The sequence below is a fragment of the Phycodurus eques genome, chromosome 10 (assembly GCF_024500275.1).
Source record: "Phycodurus eques isolate BA_2022a chromosome 10, UOR_Pequ_1.1, whole genome shotgun sequence".
Lineage (NCBI taxonomy): Eukaryota > Metazoa > Chordata > Actinopteri > Syngnathiformes > Syngnathidae > Phycodurus > Phycodurus eques.
Window position 1 is genome coordinate 28,478,082 of NC_084534.1, and position 18,857 is coordinate 28,496,938.

Here is an 18,857-nt window from a genome sequence, read left to right on the forward strand (position 1 = left end):
TTAATCCAAAAAGTAATTGACAATAAGTTGCAGCCCTATTCAAAACTCCTCATAAACATCCAAAAACGACATTGTTCAAACACTTTGTAATTGCGTTGAAATATTTGCATTTTTCAAAAGGCTCTCCTGCAAGCGAACGACCAAAACGACACTTTTCAAAAACTTTTAAAGACCTTTCAAATGTTAGCTGTTTAAGTCAATAAAACCCCAAACTGTCAAAAACCTCTCGTGACCTACCAAGTGTTTGCATTTTCAAAACGCCACCTCGTTAACAAATGACAGCTTTCAGCCGTACCACATGCAAATCAAACCCCCTTTTTGTTACAAGTCACAAGCATATGGCAGCTAGCCAGTCCGTGGCTAGCCAGCAAGCTAGCTAAGCTAATTCATGATCCAAATGAAATCCTTTGTTCGCAAAAACCTGTTGACTTCCTGCTCTGGCTGAGAGTCCCAACTACCACGAATATCATGTAAAAACATAACACACATAAAACACGCAAGCTTTTGATGACAAGTGACAAGCTAAGCTAAGGTAGCAGTCGACGGCTTTTGCCCCTCCGCCCGTGGATCTCCTGCATCCGTGCAAGTGTTTATTGGAGTTCTGAAGGGTTGCAATGTACGACTTTATGGGGCTGATCGGTATCGGCCGATATTTAGCATTTTATGCTTATCGGCTTGAATGCCGTAATTCGCCGAGCCGATCAATGACAGACATTTACTCCGCGTCGCCATCGTGCAGAGTATATTTGAATCCAAAAGCTAGTTTATTTTTAGCCTTGTCGCGTGTCTTTTGACTGAGTATTGGAAATATCTGACGGCCAATAAAGTTATTTCAAAAAAACCAAAAAAAACATCAGCGGTGTGGAACAGACAACACGTCTGAGACAGACAACAAGTAATGCCCGCCCGGATCAAACTACAAGACAAATTTGCTCTTTCATGATTGCACTATTGACTACAGACTGCTGCTGCAAAAAAAAAATTGTATTCCGATACCACCGCATCCCGTTTTTTACGATCATTGGGCTTTATCTTGTCAACTCAAATGCGACCGGATACACTCGTTACCATGCCGACGACAACCAGAGTGGACCGAGCCGACGGTATTATCAGGACAAAATGGGGGGAAAACGTGTGTTGGTGGTAACCGGTGCTCACGACAGGAGAGGACGTTCGTTTAAGGCTTGCTTGAGGTATGTTCGCGTACTTTGAATACAATACGGCTCGCAAGCAGTTATGTAGCCTAGCAAGCTAGCGGTAGCACGCACGGTTGGACGTAAACATGCCGCAGTTCTGTCGAATCATGCTCTAAAGTTTCGGTGTGGGTGAAGTCATTTAATTACAATAAAGTAATTTAATCACAGTAAGTTAGCACCCATTATTTCTGTCTTGTAATGATGGTTTGACCCGACTGATTAGAATACACGATCTGACGAGAGCAGTGACTTCCAACCTTTATGGAGGCAAGGAACATATTTTACAATTGAAAATTCTCACGGCACAACAACAAACAAAAATGTCACAAAAAATGGATCCATTAATTACTGTATTTACTCCCTGCCATCTAATAGAAGACATTGAATTTGTTCTGTTTGTCACTATGTCTCACTGGCATAAATAGAGGAACAAAGATACATTATTTATTGTAAATATCTTTTTTTTTTTTTTTTTTTAGCAATTAAGTACACAAGTATATCCAGTAAATGAACAGGTCATTTAAATAGACACATTCCTCCATCTTGCGATCGGATGGGTGATCGGTTATCGTTTTTTTAAACTCGCTGATCGGCCCCAAAAATCGTGACCGTGTAAAGCGTACTCCTCACATGTGATTTATTAGAACAGCAACGTGCAGTTTGACAGTCATCAGGCCTTCGTGGCCTCGGTGCTGCATGACAACATTCATTCTTATCATTCTCCTGGTTTGCCACAGCAGCGTTCAGCGGGAGAAATGACTTCCCGACGGAGCGGGAGAAGAGGCCCCGCCATCCCGCTCATACTTTCCAAGTCCGTCCAAAAAAAATGCTCCGTCTGGGCTCGCTGACTTGTGCGGCGTGAGGAAGCGTTGACAAACTTTGCCAGGACCCAAAGCTTGTCAGTTGCCAGGGAAACCGGGACGGGAGGCGCGCTACCTCGCTTTTACCCTGTTGATCGGGGGGTGGGCAAAGTACGGCCCGCGGTCCATTTATGTCAACATTACGCTGATCGTAACAGAACTGACGCTGAAACAGGAGTTCAGAACATTTAGATTATCCTCTCTTATTCTAGGGATTGCCCCAGCGCAATTCAAAAACAAACAATTTACCAAATATAAGCTACCCTAAATGACTACTACGGCATAAAATCAACTTGGGTCCTTTTCGGAACTGCAACGTCTTAATTTTTTAGCAAAACTTCGATTTAACTGATTCAATGCCGTGGACGTTTACCGGTTATTCGTCACTTAGAATCCAACCGTTTACTGACACTGACAAATATGAACGTCAAGTACATTTCTTTAAGAGTAGGCGTGGAAGAGAGTCTTGCCCAGCTTGTCTGTGAAAATTCAGATTTGTAAACCACCGTAACGACTGACAGATCCCTGCAGATGGCGGTGTTGCGTCGCTTTTGATTTGAGATCAACACAGCGTTAGAGTAGAAGATAAAGATTAGGTGGTGAATCTCAGCTCAACGCGTCGATCAGGAGGGAGAGAAACGCCAACACTTTGGAAGTCGGACAAGTTGAGGCACCTGACCCTCCAACAGAGGATGTATATGTACGCTATAAACAGAATACGTGTCACGGTATGTGGTAGAAAGTGTGTCGCGATGGCGAGAAAGGATTACGCAGTTCATGGAGTGATTGGCAAACGCCGTGTAGAAAAAGCCAGTGACGCTCAGCTTGAGCTCTGCGGTGAGTCAGTGTCCTTTAAGGCCCATTTCTTAGTCGTATATCTAGTTTCTTTGTTTGTTGTTCGATAGTATGAGGTGTCACAAAAGCAACGTACAGCGTAGACGTACAGTATATGTCACAATGACGGGCTTTTCATGTACGTACATCGCGTAAGTGACAAAGACGCTGTAACATGTGGAAACGTTTTCCTTTCTTCCAATAAAAAAAGCAAAGAGAACGCCATCAGATAAAGCGTTGCTCTTGTAGCCATCAAAGTGAGAAGATGCGAGAGGGGAAAGAAATTGCCAGCATCGCATCAGGCTCTCATTAGCTCGTGTTGGGGAAAATTGCATCCTTTAACCTTGGAATGCGGTGTGAGGCAAAGTCTCCTGAGGTACCAAACTGCCGTGAGCGGAGCCTGACGTTGCAACACATCAACGTCATCATCATCATTATCATCATAACGGTCACGGTGTCACGGGTGGAGCAGATTTTGTGCTCGTTACGTGACAATCTGCCATAAATCACAACTTAAAGTGGAAATGCACGGGCGTACACCAGTGCAGCTTATCACATCGGGCATCTCCAAATTGTTGATGGTCACTGTACTGTATGTAAACAATCGGGTTCCAATCCTAACTGTTGTCGGAACTACAGTATGTGAACAATGTTTGAACGTCTTTTTTTTTTTTAGACGATAACGAGTGAAAATAGTTGTTTGCTTTTTGACTAGCCTGAAGAAGACAAAACAAAACAAACAATCGCGATGTTATGCTCCTCCCGTGTTTTAATGTTGTTTCTCAGTCGTGCTGAGAAAGCTCCACTGCTCCCCTCACGAGAAGTCTGTCAAAGCGATTACGTTGACGGGGTTTGCCAGCATTTTGTATTCTGCTTCACAATCCTCTCAGGGAACATTCCAGATTCTCCGTTTTCTATTGCCCGTATCCTGTTCAGGTATACGACACACCTCGGAAGGGCCGCCGATCGGAGGACAGAAGAGGGTCGCGTTGAGTGCGAAGCGAGGTCACGCCGGCCGCACCAAAGGCAGCCGTGTCAACCAATACATTATCTACGTCAAAGTGACTCTCCGGCACCCGTGACAAACTCAAGGCCCGGGGGCCAGATCCGGCCCGTCACATCATTCAATGCGGTCCGTGAAGCCGACTAATGTGCGTCGACTTCCTGTTTCTTGCCAAAACAACAAAATTCGAACTTGTCTTAATCTTTAATAACATTGAAAATTGCAAGCCTTTTTTGTTTGTTTTAAAAGAGGGGTTTTAAAATAAACCGAATAATAGTTTTGAACTCGCTTCTGATTTCAAAACTACTTTTCCATTAATTTGTTGCATATTTGTAACAATATGAGGCGCTCATGCATTGACCGGAGGGCTGCAGTTAACAATGACTTTATTAATCGATTAACCTGTCGATTATTTTTTCGATTAATTGATGAATCCGATTTTTAAAATTAATTTCCATCCCTTTATTCCAAAACAGGACATGATTTCAAATTGACAGTGCAGAAAAAGCACAAACATGAATTGATAACAACGGTCAACAACAACTTTATTGTCTAAGATTTTTTTTTTTTTAGCTGATTTCGGACAATTTTGATGTGCTGAATCCAAATATCACATTGGCTTTGCTCAACCACGTCAACTTTTTAAACATTGGCCACGTACAAGTATTTCGACAATCGATTAGTTCTCGATGAATCGATTGATGCTGCACCTGTAATTTACAGCATATGGCACAGTATCACGACCCTCTGAGGGAAACCATAACTACGATGTGGCCCGTGACAAAATGGAGTCTGATACCCCTGCCCTCGGGAATAATGCAAAACGCAACAGGTCGGAAACTAGAAAACACATCACAGAGCAAAAGACAAGCAGCACGCCATCAGACATTGTTTATATGTGCAACAACATCGGGTGGCAAACATGTTTTTGAAATGAGAACAACTCGGAAGTCAACCAGTGTTGCACACTGCGATGTATTTGCACATTTCTAGCAAAAGTGGAAGTTTCGTGGACATCAGTAAGCGGATCGCAAGCTGGGATGATCTCAGAAGCCTTGGAAAATATGAGGGCCCTTCGCCCCCCACAGCGAGAAGAAAGCAGAGCTTCTTCTTCTTCTCTTTTGGCTTCTTCTCGCCAGTGGCAAACCAGGGCATATTTGCTCCGTCTAGCGATGCCTCGGGGCCGTGCCTGGGAGGGGTGGGGGCGGGGGCGGGGGCGGGGGGCGCGTTCCGGCTGGCCTCAGCAGAAAAGAGAGGCACGGAATCAGGGGGATGGAAAAAGGAAAAGAGTCGCACGTGAGGCCCCGAGGAAGACAAGCCGCTTCGCTTTTCTACCCGCTTGAAATCCTCAAATGTAGAGATGTGTCGCATGGTGGAGCCACGCGCAGCTGAATAGTCAAGATGATTTGCTGCATACAGCATATACTGTCTATTGTGCATAACTCCTGATAATTAGAGTTGCTGAAGTTCATTTTATTCTCGGGTGCTCACGCAAAAACAATATATCGGTGTTTTTGTTTTGTTTTTTGCGACATACAAGGCTGCTGACTGATCTTGCTGCTGTTCACATTCACGTGTATATACAGTTTCATGTTCAGGTTGCCATTTAGATATTTATTATTCATTCTGCTCAGCTGTAAATACGGACATCGATATTAGGCGGTTTGTGTGTGTGTGTTTGAACGACCGAAACAAAACAAATAATTTCTTCGTGTATTTGAAGGATTGCACGAATGCCGACCACGGGATCTTTTTGTGGCGGTGGAAGCAGGAGCGCCACCAGCAGCCCTTCGAGTTTCTTGCGCTAACGAGCCTGGCGAGGCTTCAAAAGGTCAGCTCACATTCGCAGACGCTGTGATGACAGAAACGCTCTGGTGTCGAGGTGAGGACACCGCAGCTCGCAGCAGTGGGGGTGTTCTCCCAGGGGTTCTTTTTCTTTTTTCCCCTCCTTCTTGCTGCTGAGACAAGGGGGGATGCTGTTCTGTGCGCTGACTTAGGTTGCATCCCTCAGTCGTGTGTAGCTGCAAGTCTGCTGCTGCTGCTGCTGCTGTGCTCGCTGCCTGGGCTTTAAACGAGGGCAAAAAAAGCTTCTGACGGATAAGGTAGGACAACTACCAGCATGCCTTTTCAGGACATTTGTAGTTTGTTCCTAAATCGCAGCTCAATGAAGGACACACACGTTCTTTCTGTAGCCTGAAAACCGATTGATTCGACAGAAGGTTTTGGAGCCAAACTAACTCAATGTAGAACAATAGCACAGAGTTTGCGGCTTGTAGATGCAATCAAAGATCTTAGCTCCTCTACTGTAAATACCAAACAAAGACTGGCGCCTACATTGGTTTGGAGCTCATTTTGTAGCCATAACACGCAAATAATTTCGAAATGACAGTAATTGGGTGGTGGTGGTGCTATTAAAGTGTTCCAAGTCAGAGCAGATCCAAGCAGACCAGAGTGGCTCTTAAGGCTGGAGACATCCTCAGGGTTGAGGTGTTTAACCATGTCACCAACCCGACCAGTTCACACGCACTCAACGTTTTATTGGATTTCGTCTCTCGGCTTGCTTTCGTATGTGAAAAGAAATCTCTCGAGAATACAACAAGTACACAAAATGAAATCCCAGTCGAATTAAATAGGGCAACCAGGCTTGTCAGTGTGCATTTTTCTGAAGCGGAGTTTCTCAAAGCGTGGTCCTCGACCTGTCCTTGGTCCCCCAAGGAACCTTGGGGGACCTTCCTGTTCTGTCCGCTGGATTTCATAAAACTCATAAAACTTGCATTATTGATGAGTAAGAAAACCACAATAAACATTCCAAATGACGACAGGGGGCTCTTTCTTTTTGTTTTGTTTTTAAAATCAGATTCTGGACTTTCGATCTGGACCAGATTATACTTAGAATTTTTCATCCATTTCTGAGTTGTTTGCTTGTTGTTGTTTTTACCTAGTTATTCAAAACGGACTCCTTCGTGAAAATTAAAGTAAACCTAAAACAAAAAAAGTTCCAAGGATAACGTAATAAACACTCCAAAAGTTTTTTTTTTATCACATTCTGGACTTTTTTTCTCCTTCGGACCAGATTTTCCGTGGAACTTTCAGTCAATTTCTCAGTTGTTCAAGTTCCAAGGGGTCCGAGTTTTGTTTGTTTTTATTGATCTTTTTTGGAGGATGACATTGATGAAAGACTATTCTAAAAGAACGGTATGTGCATTTTATCAAAGAGATCTGTCCTCGGTCCATCAGTGTTCGTTCGGCTGGATTTCCCAAATTCCTTTTTACTTATATCAAAACTTGTACGTACTCAATACTAATACGCTCCTGAAAGAGTTTATAGTAAACCTCCCAAATTCCAAGGAAATTGGAAAAAATGGAAATTCTGGATTTATTGGTTCTTTTGGTGGTAGTGGGTTTTTTATTGATTGGTCCTTTTTTGATTGCCTAGTGATGGAGTACAAACCACACACAAGAAAAATCCAAGCAAAACTGGAAAAATACGGACTGGGGGCTGTTTCGATCACATTCTAGACTCATGTTTTCCTTTTGAAGCAGATTTTTCTTGACATTTTCTCACAATTTCTGAGCTGCTCAAGTTCCAAGAGTTCCGTATAGGTAGTGGTAAGTAAGGTATTTATTGATTGGTCCTTTTTTGATGGCCAAGTGAAAGAGTATACACCAGGCATAAGAAAAATCTAAGGGAAAAAACAAAACAACAACATACAAAACTGGTGAGTGTTTTGATTGGATTCTCTCTGGACTCCGTTTCTTCTTTTGGACCAAATTTCCATTGGATTTTTTAAAAAACTTTTCCCAAGCGTTCAAGTTCCAGGGGTTGAAAGGATGTGGTGGCAGTAGGTTTTTGTTGATTTGTCCTTTTTGGAGCCCATGAAAGAGTATACAGTATACATAAAGACGTGAAGGAGAAGACAAAGGCCCCCCCCCAAAAAAATTAAATAAAATAAAAGGACTGGGGTCTGTTTTTGGTCAGATTCTGAAGTCTTGTTCTCCTTTTTGGGGCAGATCTTCCTTGGAATTTTCCCTACATTTCTAAGTTCTGAGGGTCTGCATGGACCCTACAGAACAGTATATGTGCAGTCACAGCAGGATGACGAGGGGTGGCCCTTTTCCTGCCGCAAGCAGCAGCACATATTTGTGGCCGGACCCAACACTCAGGAGCCGAGCGGAGAATCCATCAAGATTAGCAGACACGCGGCGAGCAGAAAATATCGTCCGCTCGGCGGGCGGCGTGAGTGTTTAATAGAGGGGAGTGGCATAATCACCCCCGTGGCGAACAGGTAGGAGCACGGCAAAACATTTGCCTCGGCTGGGACCGCTCACTTCCAACCGGAGTCCTTAGACAAGCATGGAAACAATGACAACAACGTTTGCTTGCCCTGATGCGGTCTTGACTGCAAAGCATCCCTTTTTGCTTTTCATGTATAACTTGGAAGCGGAATATTCCAACTAAACATCGCATCGACGGCTAAAGCTGCTAATCGGTCGTCAGAAACCAAATAACAGTCCTCCGCCAAAGTTAACAAAAGTGTTGGGGGAGAGAGATTCTTTATTTGTTTATCCGACCACACGCTGCAGACTCTGACTACAACAAGGCAGCGGACGAGTCTGACCCGATTTCTATTGTTTGTTTCTTGGCTGCCTGCTCACCATGCATACCACCACCCGCACTCCCCGTTGCAGCGGTTTTATGAAACCTCTTCGTTCCCAATGTCCGCACTACTTTTGGATAACCTTCTTTTCAATTTTCTGCCCCAAACGACCTGTGAAGAAAAGGTTCATAACAGGCTAAAAACGTGCATTGATGTACAGTGTCCTTCAATAACCTCTTACCGGGGTGAATGAGGTGAGTTGAATTATTTGCTCCAACACTATGGAGCTATGCGCTATGATGCGATGTGATGTAATGTATTATGTAACTATATTATTACTATAACACACTGTACAGTTTGTTGTCTATGTATTTGCATTTGCTCTCATCTCAGCTCTGCCGTCAGCTGCCAGGTCACCATTGCAAATGAGAATCTGTTCTTAATTGCCTTAACCGGATGAATAATGGTTCAATTAAAAAAAGGCGCCAATTTAAGGACTTGGGACTTTCTTGGCTAATACTTCTGAAAGACTCCGCTTGACTTTGACATGAACCACACGACTTGACAAAGTCATGAAGTCAAGATCCAAAAACTCTTTAAGTTTCCTACATTTAATCGTCAACGTTAAGGTTTGTAGCTTGTATTATGTTCAGACTGGGGCCGCAACTAACAATTATTTCAATAATCAACTAATCTGTCAATCACGTTTGATTAATTAATGAATCGGATAAAAACCATTTTAATTTCCAGCCCTGTATTCAAAACAGGACATATTTTCAAATTGCCATTGCAGTTACTGGACAAACATGAATTATGACGTCAAATTTAAGAATTGAGTAGCTTGCGTCGTGTTGAATTTGCATTATTGTGGCATTGACCTTTCAAGGGCCAATTTAAGGATTCTGTAGCTTGTACCGCTGTCGTATTCGTGGCATTTGAACAACCTCCGATTGGCAGATTCAAGGACGATGTATAGCTAATGTCGTGTTGGATTTGTGGCATTGTGAAAACATTTGGACGGCTGACTTAAGGATTCCGCCGCTTGTATTGGGGTTGTTGCCAAGATAAGACGTGTATAAACTTCCTTTGAAGTGAATTGAATGCATTTTTGAGTGCATGGTGGATACAACATTTTGCTGAAATTTCAGGTTAAATAAACACAGAAAGGCGGCACGGTGACCGACTGGTTAGCACACCTGTCTCACAGTTGTGAGGACCGGGGTTCAAATCCCGGCCTCGCCTGTGTGGAGTTTGCATGTTCTCCTCGTGGCCTGCGTGGGTTTTCTCCAGGTACTCCGGTTTCCTCCCACATCCCCCCAAAAACATGCATGGTAGGTGAATCCAAAACTGAATGTGAATGGTTGTTTGTTTCTATGTGCCCTGCGACTGGCTGGCGACCAGTTCAGGGTGCACCCCCGGCTTTTGCCCGAACTTAGCTGGGATAGGCTCCAGCACGCCCGCGACCCATGTGAGGATAAGCGGTACGGAAGATGAATGGATGAATGAATAAACACAGGAAGAACTTTTTGGCTACATTTCTTCTTCCACAAGCAAAATGACTCATTTGCCATGTTGTTTCCTTCCGGTTAAGCTAAGCTAACGCAAATCGGTGGTCCGGCCGCACCATGAGGTTGGTCCTCCTGCTCTCTCTGCTGACGTTGGGCAGCAGCAAATACTACCAACGCGTTAACGTCATGGACATGATGAGAAACTACGACGTCATGATGGCCGATTCCGGGGATGACGACGACAACAACTTTGACGATCACTACGACAGCTGTCCCATGGGCTGCCATTGCTCACCCAGAGTGGTGCAGTGCTCCGATCAAGGTGAGGATGATCACCCGGCCTGGTCACATAACGTCACTGAAGATGACAATACACTTGACTTCCAAGTTCTACCTTAAATCTGGGCTGAATCGACAGCAAAAAATTAAAAAAAAAAATGGAGCAATTAAGCTAATGTGATGCCCTCGCATGCGGGCAAGGAGAGCCGCAGAGAAACCGAACGAGAGAAAATGTCAAAACACACAAATCCAAAAACGAACCGCTGTATGCCACAACTCACGGCTAGATGCTCACACGCAGAATAACCGATTCCCGCTCCTGACATCACTCGCCCTCGGCCACGCCTCTTAAAGGCACACATCCAACACATAAATACAACAGTACGTACAGTAATTACACTTTATAAAACCTGAACACTTAAGTGAAATTACGAGACGTCCCCATTTTGTTTCACTCTCTACACGAAAGAGCTCATACTAAATAAACGACACGCGTTTAACCCGACCAAGCCGCTTGATGTGATTGCGCCGACAGGCCTGATCAACGTGCCGGCCAAGATTCCCGGCGACAGCTTGATGATCGACCTCCAGAACAACGACATCACCGAGATCAAGGAAGACGACTTCAAAGGCCTGGACAAGCTTTACGTGAGAACAACGCACAACAAGCGGGCTGCAGTTCGACCCAAAAATTCGTTTTTAAGGCGTGTTGGTGAAAGGCTGACACGTATCGAAAGCCATCTGAGCATTGTCATGTGTACTAGTATGCTCTGTGTCCTCACGAGTAAGACATATCAGCACACTGGTAGAACAACTGAGTCTTACCAGAAGCATTTTTTTAAAACTGAAAATGTACTCAGTATTCTCGTTATCCATCTTAAGGTACACCAGTACATAGTACACTCTTTGTCCACACTAGTAGAACAACTTCGGCATACTAGTAGGAAAACTACGTTATTTATAAAGCAATACTCTGCACAAGTTGACAACTGCCTGCTACTTGTACTACTCATGACATGAAAAAAATTCTACGAGTTAACATCTAGTGCTTAATCAGTAATATTAGTAGTGCGGAGATGTCAACGAGTGCACAGTTTTGCCTGACTAGTAACATGTATTTGAACTACTAGGCTATGCCAACATTGTCCCACTTGTGAGGAAGCATAGCGTACTAGTACATGGACCTTAAGATGGTTATCAACGGTATCCAATCAATTCTCAAACGGCTTCCCACAGAAATGCAGGCAAAAACCATTAGAATAAAATACAAAAATCCTGGCAAAACACAAGGCCATCTGAAGAGTTTAGGCGGATCTTTCGGAAGAAAATCTTAAATGACTCACATCTTGTGTGGGAAAACACCTGGTAATATTTCAGCTTTGAGTCACGGCGATGGTATCAGTGCACACATGTTCTGTTTATGGAGCGACTCAAGTAATTAGTAGTTCCACTCATTATCCTGCTTAGGAAAACAAACCACAGGGTCGAGGCACAAGTAGCGTTTCCCTTTTTCGTGTTTTAGTTGGATGTGGGCGCAAAATCTGACCGGTTTCAACTGCCACAAATACGGAGGGAAGCACTTTTTCAGAACTGATTTGGAGCGATAGTGTAGCGATTTGCATAGTTGATTTTTGTGGGACCAACTCAAGTCAACCACTCAACGCTTACTGGCAACCGATCCAGGATGCAGTCTGCCTGTAATCAGATGAGTTGCTATAAACGTAAGTGCTATAGAACGTTCCGATTTGAGATAATTAGATGCGTGGAGACGTCGGTGGAATTGCTTTCAACACAAAGGAGCGCCGATACGCTACATCTGTGCAATACTCGTCAAAAGGCACCAATACTAAACACCGATACCACTTCACCAGCCTGACACAGCACTTCCGGGTAGAAGCCATGTCAGACACGTGAAGATACTTTCAGGTAAACATGGGAGACAAAACTTTTAACTGACTGCAAATTATACGCTGCTCGGGCGTTCGACTGAGGCGGCCACCCCGCAAAAATATTTGGTTGAAATAAAACCTATTTCCATCACGACTGCAAGACGTAATGGCATTATCGAGTATCGGTAGTCGGTATCGGCGAGTACTCAAATGTAAGTACTTGTACTCGGTCACCCAGTGAGGACAGTGAGTCTTAGGTGTTCAAACTTCGGGTCAACTTTGCCCACTCCATTCCTTGTTTGTTGCTTTGAAGGGCAGTGTGAAAGGGGTGACGGGTGATACTACCTCAATTTGTCATCTACTGAGGTAGCATCACCGCCAGCTGTAGCCCTGTAGGTGGGAAACAATTGGCTTGGATGTCCAGTGTCCAAGGGGCTAGAACGGAGACTCCAGCATCAGTTGTTAAAGGTCAACCATAAGTAATAGATTTCTTCTCAATTGGGCGATGGGATGTGTTTTCTCCCACACCAGGGACTGTTCCTGATCAACAACCGGATCTCAAAGATCCACCCGCGGGCCTTCAAGAACATGAAGCACCTGCGCCTGCTCTACCTTTCCTACAACCTGCTGACGGAGATCCCGGCCAATCTGCCGTCCAATATCATCGAGCTGCGCTTCCACGAAAACGAGATCAACAAGATCCAGAGGGATGCCTTCAAAGGCCTCAGGAAGCTGCACGTGCTCGGTACGGACCCCTTACTAACCAACCACATTGGTACGGTATCCCGCAATCGATTAATAAATGTTGTCAGAGCCGGCATCTGGTGTGGCGTATAAAATACAAGCCCGACTGTGACGATAGCTTCCAAAACAACACGACAGGGCAGGAGAAGTGAGAAACCTTAGACCTCTTTGCGGAGCTCTCATACACACACAGGCATGGCATTGCGGCACTGATACTACAGTAGAAAACGGAAAAATTGCCAACTCAATGTCTCCGATCCACACCACGGATTCCGTGCCTGTCCTTTCACACAGAACACGGACATTGCTTGACAGGAAGCGTGAAAGGGGCCAGAAACAAGGGGTGCATAAAACCGTGTACCGTTCGGCACACTCTGCACGGGCCAATACGGCTTAATGACGTGTTTTTTTCAGTTTTGCAATTCACTTCGCACTGCTACTGTGTTTGACTACCCAGGCAGATGAAAAGCCCTCCCCCGCGAGGTGATATCCAATCACTGTTGTGCCTTCACCCACTCACAGTTAGAACTGGATCCAGTATCAAAGTGCAGCTCACGGACGCGGTCATAAAACCTGTCGACTACCACGAGCGGAGGAGCACTGGCTTCATTCAAGTCTCCAGTGTGAATTAATTTCGGTTGTCTTAGCGGTGCTACAGGCGATCTCTGATGGTTAAAAAAATGGATATATTGGGTCAACTTTGTCCCCCCGTTCCCTATCGGTACCTTTCACACAGAGCAGCAACAAAAAAAAACAGGCTTTGACGGGCAGTCTTAAAGGGCTACAGGCGTTCTCTGCAGGTGGGAATTTATTTATTTATTTTTTTTTTTTTTTTAAATAGCCCAACTTCGTCCCTCCGTTCTGTGTCGATATCTTTCAAACAGTGAAGCAGCACAGGAAAAGAAGTCTTTGGTATAACGCAGAAAGCAAAACAAATAAAAATTCCGGGTCCTCTTAGTCCACATAGTCATTGTCTGTGCCAGTCATACGAGAACTTTGGCACAGGGAAGAAGTGAAAAAATGCCTCAGATCATAATTCACTGGAGAGCGTTTCCAAGCGTTTTTTTTCAATTGACACGATAAATTGAAAAGGAAAGAAAAGACTAAGCATAAGCATCAAATGATCAATGGTATTTGAACAGGCCTGTTTTAAAGCATCAAAAGCAGATGCGCTTTGTAATATTTTTGTGTAGTGCGCACAAACCTGGCAACCCACTAGGATGCTATAATGCGGCGTGCAGAAGCCATCACAATCACAAAACGTCCACCCGGTCAGCAAGCTGACATATTTTGCTGTTTGCATGCACATTGTCCGCTTGCAGTTCATTTATTTAAAAAAGGTGTGGGAGCTTGACTAGTATGCATTTGCAACAGCATGACCTACTAATAATAGCAAATCAACGACATCATCGACCTAATTCAATAATTATGAAGTTTAATGGAAAAGTTGGACTTTTGGGGGGTGAAATGAGGACGTCTCAAAGAGACGTTAAGGTTCTATTGACTGACTTCTGACTTTGCGCCTTGAAACAGAGCTGGGCGCCAACCCTCTGGCCAACGGCGGCATCGAGCTGGGCGCCTTCAACGGCCTGGCCACGCTCTACGTGGGAATGTCCGAGAGCAGGCTGACGGCCGTGCCCAAAGGTGCCGCCTCTCTCGTCGCCTCCGCTAATTAAAAGCGATAAACTGCTGAGATATATTAACCGGGGTATGTTGGGATTTTCTTTCAGACTTGCCCTCCTCCATCACAGAGCTCAACCTGGAGTACAACAAGATCTTGAAGGTGGAAGTGGAAGACTTCATCAGATATAAAAATCTCCAGAGGTGAACTTTTCTTTCTCCAAAAGAATTTGTTCCAATAAATACAAAAAGACAAAGACAAACATTATCCAGCACGATTGACTTCCAAGTAAAATACATTTCCCCAAAGGAAGTAATGTAAATAGAAAGAGTGCAATCCAGACTGTTGGCATCATAAAACCTTTATTAACTGTACAGGCAAAGTTTAAAATGAAATGAAATTGAAAAAATAATAACAACAATTTTCGCTGTAAAATGAAAATAAAATCAAGAAACCACTCACTCCACTTAGCCACGATGACACAATTGTTGTGGATTTTTTTTTAATTTCTGCCAAAATGAGATTTGAATAAATAGATGATTAAAATGCAAATGACGTGCAACAATTCAACTGTGAAATGTATTGTATCTTTGATATACTAAACAATATTGAATGATATTATTATGTCATTATATTTACTCATATATTCAAATGCAATCATTCCGTGACCTATTCAAATTATGACACTATATTTTTTAATAGAAAATGAAATTTGAGATTTTGAAATTCATTAATGGCAATATGTAATAAATGAATACACATTGAAATAGTTTAATGGGAATTTTTCTGAATTGAAATATATGTGTATTTATTCAGTGATGTTTTTTTTACATCCTTTTTTGGTAACGTCGGCAGACTGAGCCTGAGCTTCAACCAAATCCGCTTCGTGGAGAACGGCAGTCTGGCCAAGATCCCGAACATCCGCGAGATCCACCTGGACAACAACAATCTGAAAAAGGTCCCGGTCGGACTCAGCTCCTTGCGCTACCTCCAGGTAACCGATCGCCCGCACACCGATGCGGGGGGCAGACGGCGTGTGTGTGTGGGGGGCGGGGATTGGTGGAGTGTTACGCGTGTAACAAGCAGTGTGTGAAGTTGAACACATTCGACTCATCGGCCTTGTTGCTTTGTGTCGAAAGCAATCGTCACTGTCATGTTGACATCATTAGGCATGCAATTATCGAAATAAGTGAAGCCGCAACGACTGCTTACAACACGAAGGGATGTGGACTGAATCTCTGGTACTAAACTTCCCTTACACACTGGTGGCATTTTTAATGATCTTGATGGAGCAAGCCGCACAGTGGCTAATTTGTCATTTTTCAAATGGAGTTAGAGCATTTTTATTGATTTAAAGGATTTATTTTAATTTCAATGATGTTTTTATTTGTTTAATGACTTATTTACTGACAGGCCCTTTATTTATTTAAAAGGTGTTATTTGCCGGATTTTTTGGTATGTATTATGAGAATTGTTAACACATTTTATATCAAGTGACTTTTGTTTAATGGCCTTTCATTTCATTTTCTGAAAATGTTGCATAAAAAGGCCACGCTGAATACATCATGAAACTCATGCAGTTTTGTCATGACATCCGGAAGTGATGTACGAACACACTTCACCAAATTTGGTGGAATGCCAATCACAACTTAGCACTCAGAAGGTGTCCTGATTTTTTTGGTTTTGTTTGCGTCCTTTAGAAGCCCTTCTTCTTCTCAACGACCAACTCCTATGTCGTCTTAAAAGTCTCTCGGGCTGAGCCAAGACACCCTTGAAAAGACAAGAAACTGTAAAAGTCTCCCTTGTAAGAACAAATATTATTGCAGCAGTTTGCGCCAAAAAGGATGTCGAAGTTTCCAGTTTGTAAGCTGCGAAAACTGCAGTCATCTTTTTTCCCGCTCTGGGATGAATTTCCGACTCAGACACTTGAGTGATTGCAAACCTTTTTTCCAAAATCTCTTCGTCTGTCTGTCCAGGTGATTTTCCTCCACGCCAACAAAATCACCAGCGTGGGCGTCAACGACTTCTGCCCCATCAGATTCGGCGAGAAAAAGAACTTGTACAGCGGCATCAGCCTGTTCGCCAACCCCGTCAAGTACTGGGACGTCCACCCCGCCACCTTCCGATGCGTGGGCGGACGACGGGGCGTTCAGCTCGGAAACTTCCGGAAGTGACGGCCACGCGTCGGCTGGACAGCTAGGGACCGTCCGTCAAACAGGGGAGAACCGGAAATGATCGCAACTTAAATAAAAGTCTCATAATCAGAGATGAAACCGATGTGAAAAATTTCACATCACGATAAAACATGACCAAAATGATCATCAGTAATTATCACTATTATCACAATATTGCTAAAAAAAAAAAAAAAAAAAAAAAAAAGATAATCAAATCACACATACAAGCACCAAAAGCATTCCGAAAGAAACCGTATGTAGTTTTTGCACATTAGAAATCGAAACAGAAATTAGAAACAGCCAAGCAAAAAGTTTCATGCATGCAAACCCCACGAATAAAAAAAGAAAAAAACTTGCCCTGGAGTACAGGAATCCCCCCCATATTCGTGGTTCACTCATCTAAATTCAGCTATCCGTGTTTTTTTTATTTTTTATTTTTTGGTGCTCGTTCTGAAACGCCCTAAGAAGCGCAAGATGCCCCTGAAGCCCTGTTCGAATAGGAATCGGTGTCAAGGAAGTGTAGTGGCGCCTTGACTTACAAGTTTTTGTCTTTGTATGTCAGGGAGGAGCTGAACGTAGACCGTTAGTGGAAGTTACGGAGAGTCGTCACCTAATGTCATGCACACGAGCGCTTACGGTGCATTTTCTCAAAATCAAATCTGGAAGCCATTTATTTGAAGGTTAATGTAAGGGGTTGAAATGTTTTGGATCAAAGATTGTGGCTATTGACATAGGCAATCGGAAACATTTTTAGAAGAATGGTGTACATTTTTTTTTTTTTCTCTTTACTTTCACGGAAGGCTCCGTCCCTATCCCCCGCAAAAAGCGGTGGGTTACCATGCCGTTTTGGGTGGCGACAAAAGATTTGACACCTTTTCCGCCCTTCACGGCGACTTCTTTTCCCCTGCATTCTCAGCCGACATGTTCATCTTCATCTTTAATTAATTTCCCAACTGGAGCCTTGGAAAAAGCTAATCCACACTTCTGCTCTCGTCCTTTTTTTTTTTTTTTTTTTTTTTTAGGTGAAGAAATCTAATTTTTGCAGCACCGTTAAAATTACGGTAATGACGATAATTTAAAAAAATGAAAGGGTAATGCTTGTCTGCAATTTGACCGTGGTTTATCAGTGCTGGGGGTTCTCAGTTTAGTTTCATGTACTACTACGCTAATGCAGTAGTAATTACAGAAATTATTTGAATGAAAAACACTTTTAGTCTATAAATATAAAACAATCAAATGAAATATAGTAAGTATGGCGGAAAGTGAGTGTGCCACTGAAGAAACTAGTTTGTGCGTGCTGTTCATAATCCGGAAGCATTGTATATCAGTATCATCCTAGGTCTAGTTTGTCGCAAATTCGAAAGACAACTACTGCTCTACATAAACACGGCAGTGACGATAACTGGAAAAACGGAATTGCTAAGGCTTGCTGTCGTAAATTCTACCACGGTTTAACAATTGAGGGGGTCAGTTCATTGCTTTCTGTTCGTAACCTCAAAACGTCGTATTATCAGTACCGTCGTAAACCGAGGACCCGCTATAAAGATCCGTTTTTGTGAAAAAATTGCATTATACTAGTGCGATTAAAAATATGCGTAAGTTGACTCTGTAACCTTCGTCGAGACGACAAACGGAATTTTCCGTCTTTTAACCTTTTTTTTTTGGAATGAAGTTTTTTTTGAATGTCATTTGGGGGCATTGTGAAGTTGAAATCTTCCATTTTGAACGAGCGTTCCTTCCAGCAAAGGTCTGTACTCACTGGAGGATATTGGCCAGATTCAGTGCAATAATATGTGACTCCAAAGATCAGATCTTTTTGTTTTTTGTCTTGAAATGTTTTGTACACATGGAGTACTTTAACAGACACTGTCCTTCTCGTAAAAACAAATCACTAAAGTGTCCTCAGCAGGGCTGTGGATGAACAAATTGTCAAAAATGTCGTTGATTACAGGCATGTATTGTAATAAAAAGCATGTTTTTCCCTCCAGTGTCCTCTCCTCCAATGGTGCTATATTTATTGAGTATGTTTTCAAATAAACCTGGAACACCTCCCCAGACTTGTTCAATGTTGTCAATGGAGCTCTTAGCACCTGATCGGTTAGCCACACACTAACATCGAGGAACCTCACTCCATTCGCTTTTCAAAACGCT

The 18,857-nt window shown here is 43.3% G+C and overlaps 2 protein-coding genes across 2 annotated transcripts in view; one reads left to right on the forward strand and one right to left on the reverse strand.

Annotated features, from left to right (window-relative positions):
- cenpp (centromere protein P) overlaps positions 1-18,857 on the reverse strand; it is a 78,563-nt gene that overhangs the window by 19,628 nt on the left and 40,078 nt on the right. The gene's annotated exons all lie outside the window — the stretch shown is intronic.
- On the forward strand, positions 5,735-16,916 carry aspn (asporin (LRR class 1)). The gene is made up of 8 exons (XM_061688015.1): positions 5,735-5,995; positions 10,083-10,321; positions 10,814-10,926; positions 12,699-12,912; positions 14,445-14,555; positions 14,642-14,735; positions 15,388-15,526; positions 16,509-16,916. Exons 2-8 carry the CDS (start codon positions 10,117-10,119, stop codon positions 16,704-16,706), a joined length of 1,074 nt encoding a protein of 357 aa, XP_061543999.1. The 5' UTR covers positions 5,735-5,995; positions 10,083-10,116; the 3' UTR covers positions 16,707-16,916.

Bases quoted from the DNA above. Each gene is read 5' to 3' on its own strand.
- aspn (XM_061688015.1), top strand. From the start codon at position 10,117: ATGAGGTTGGTCCTCCTGCTCTCTCTGCTGACGTTGGGCAGCAGCAAA. The intron at 12,913-14,444 runs GTACGGACCCCT...GCCTTGAAACAG, and splicing joins CAGGAAGCTGCACGTGCTCG to AGCTGGGCGCCAACCCTCTG. The intron at 15,527-16,508 runs GTAACCGATCGC...CTGTCTGTCCAG, and splicing joins GCTCCTTGCGCTACCTCCAG to GTGATTTTCCTCCACGCCAA.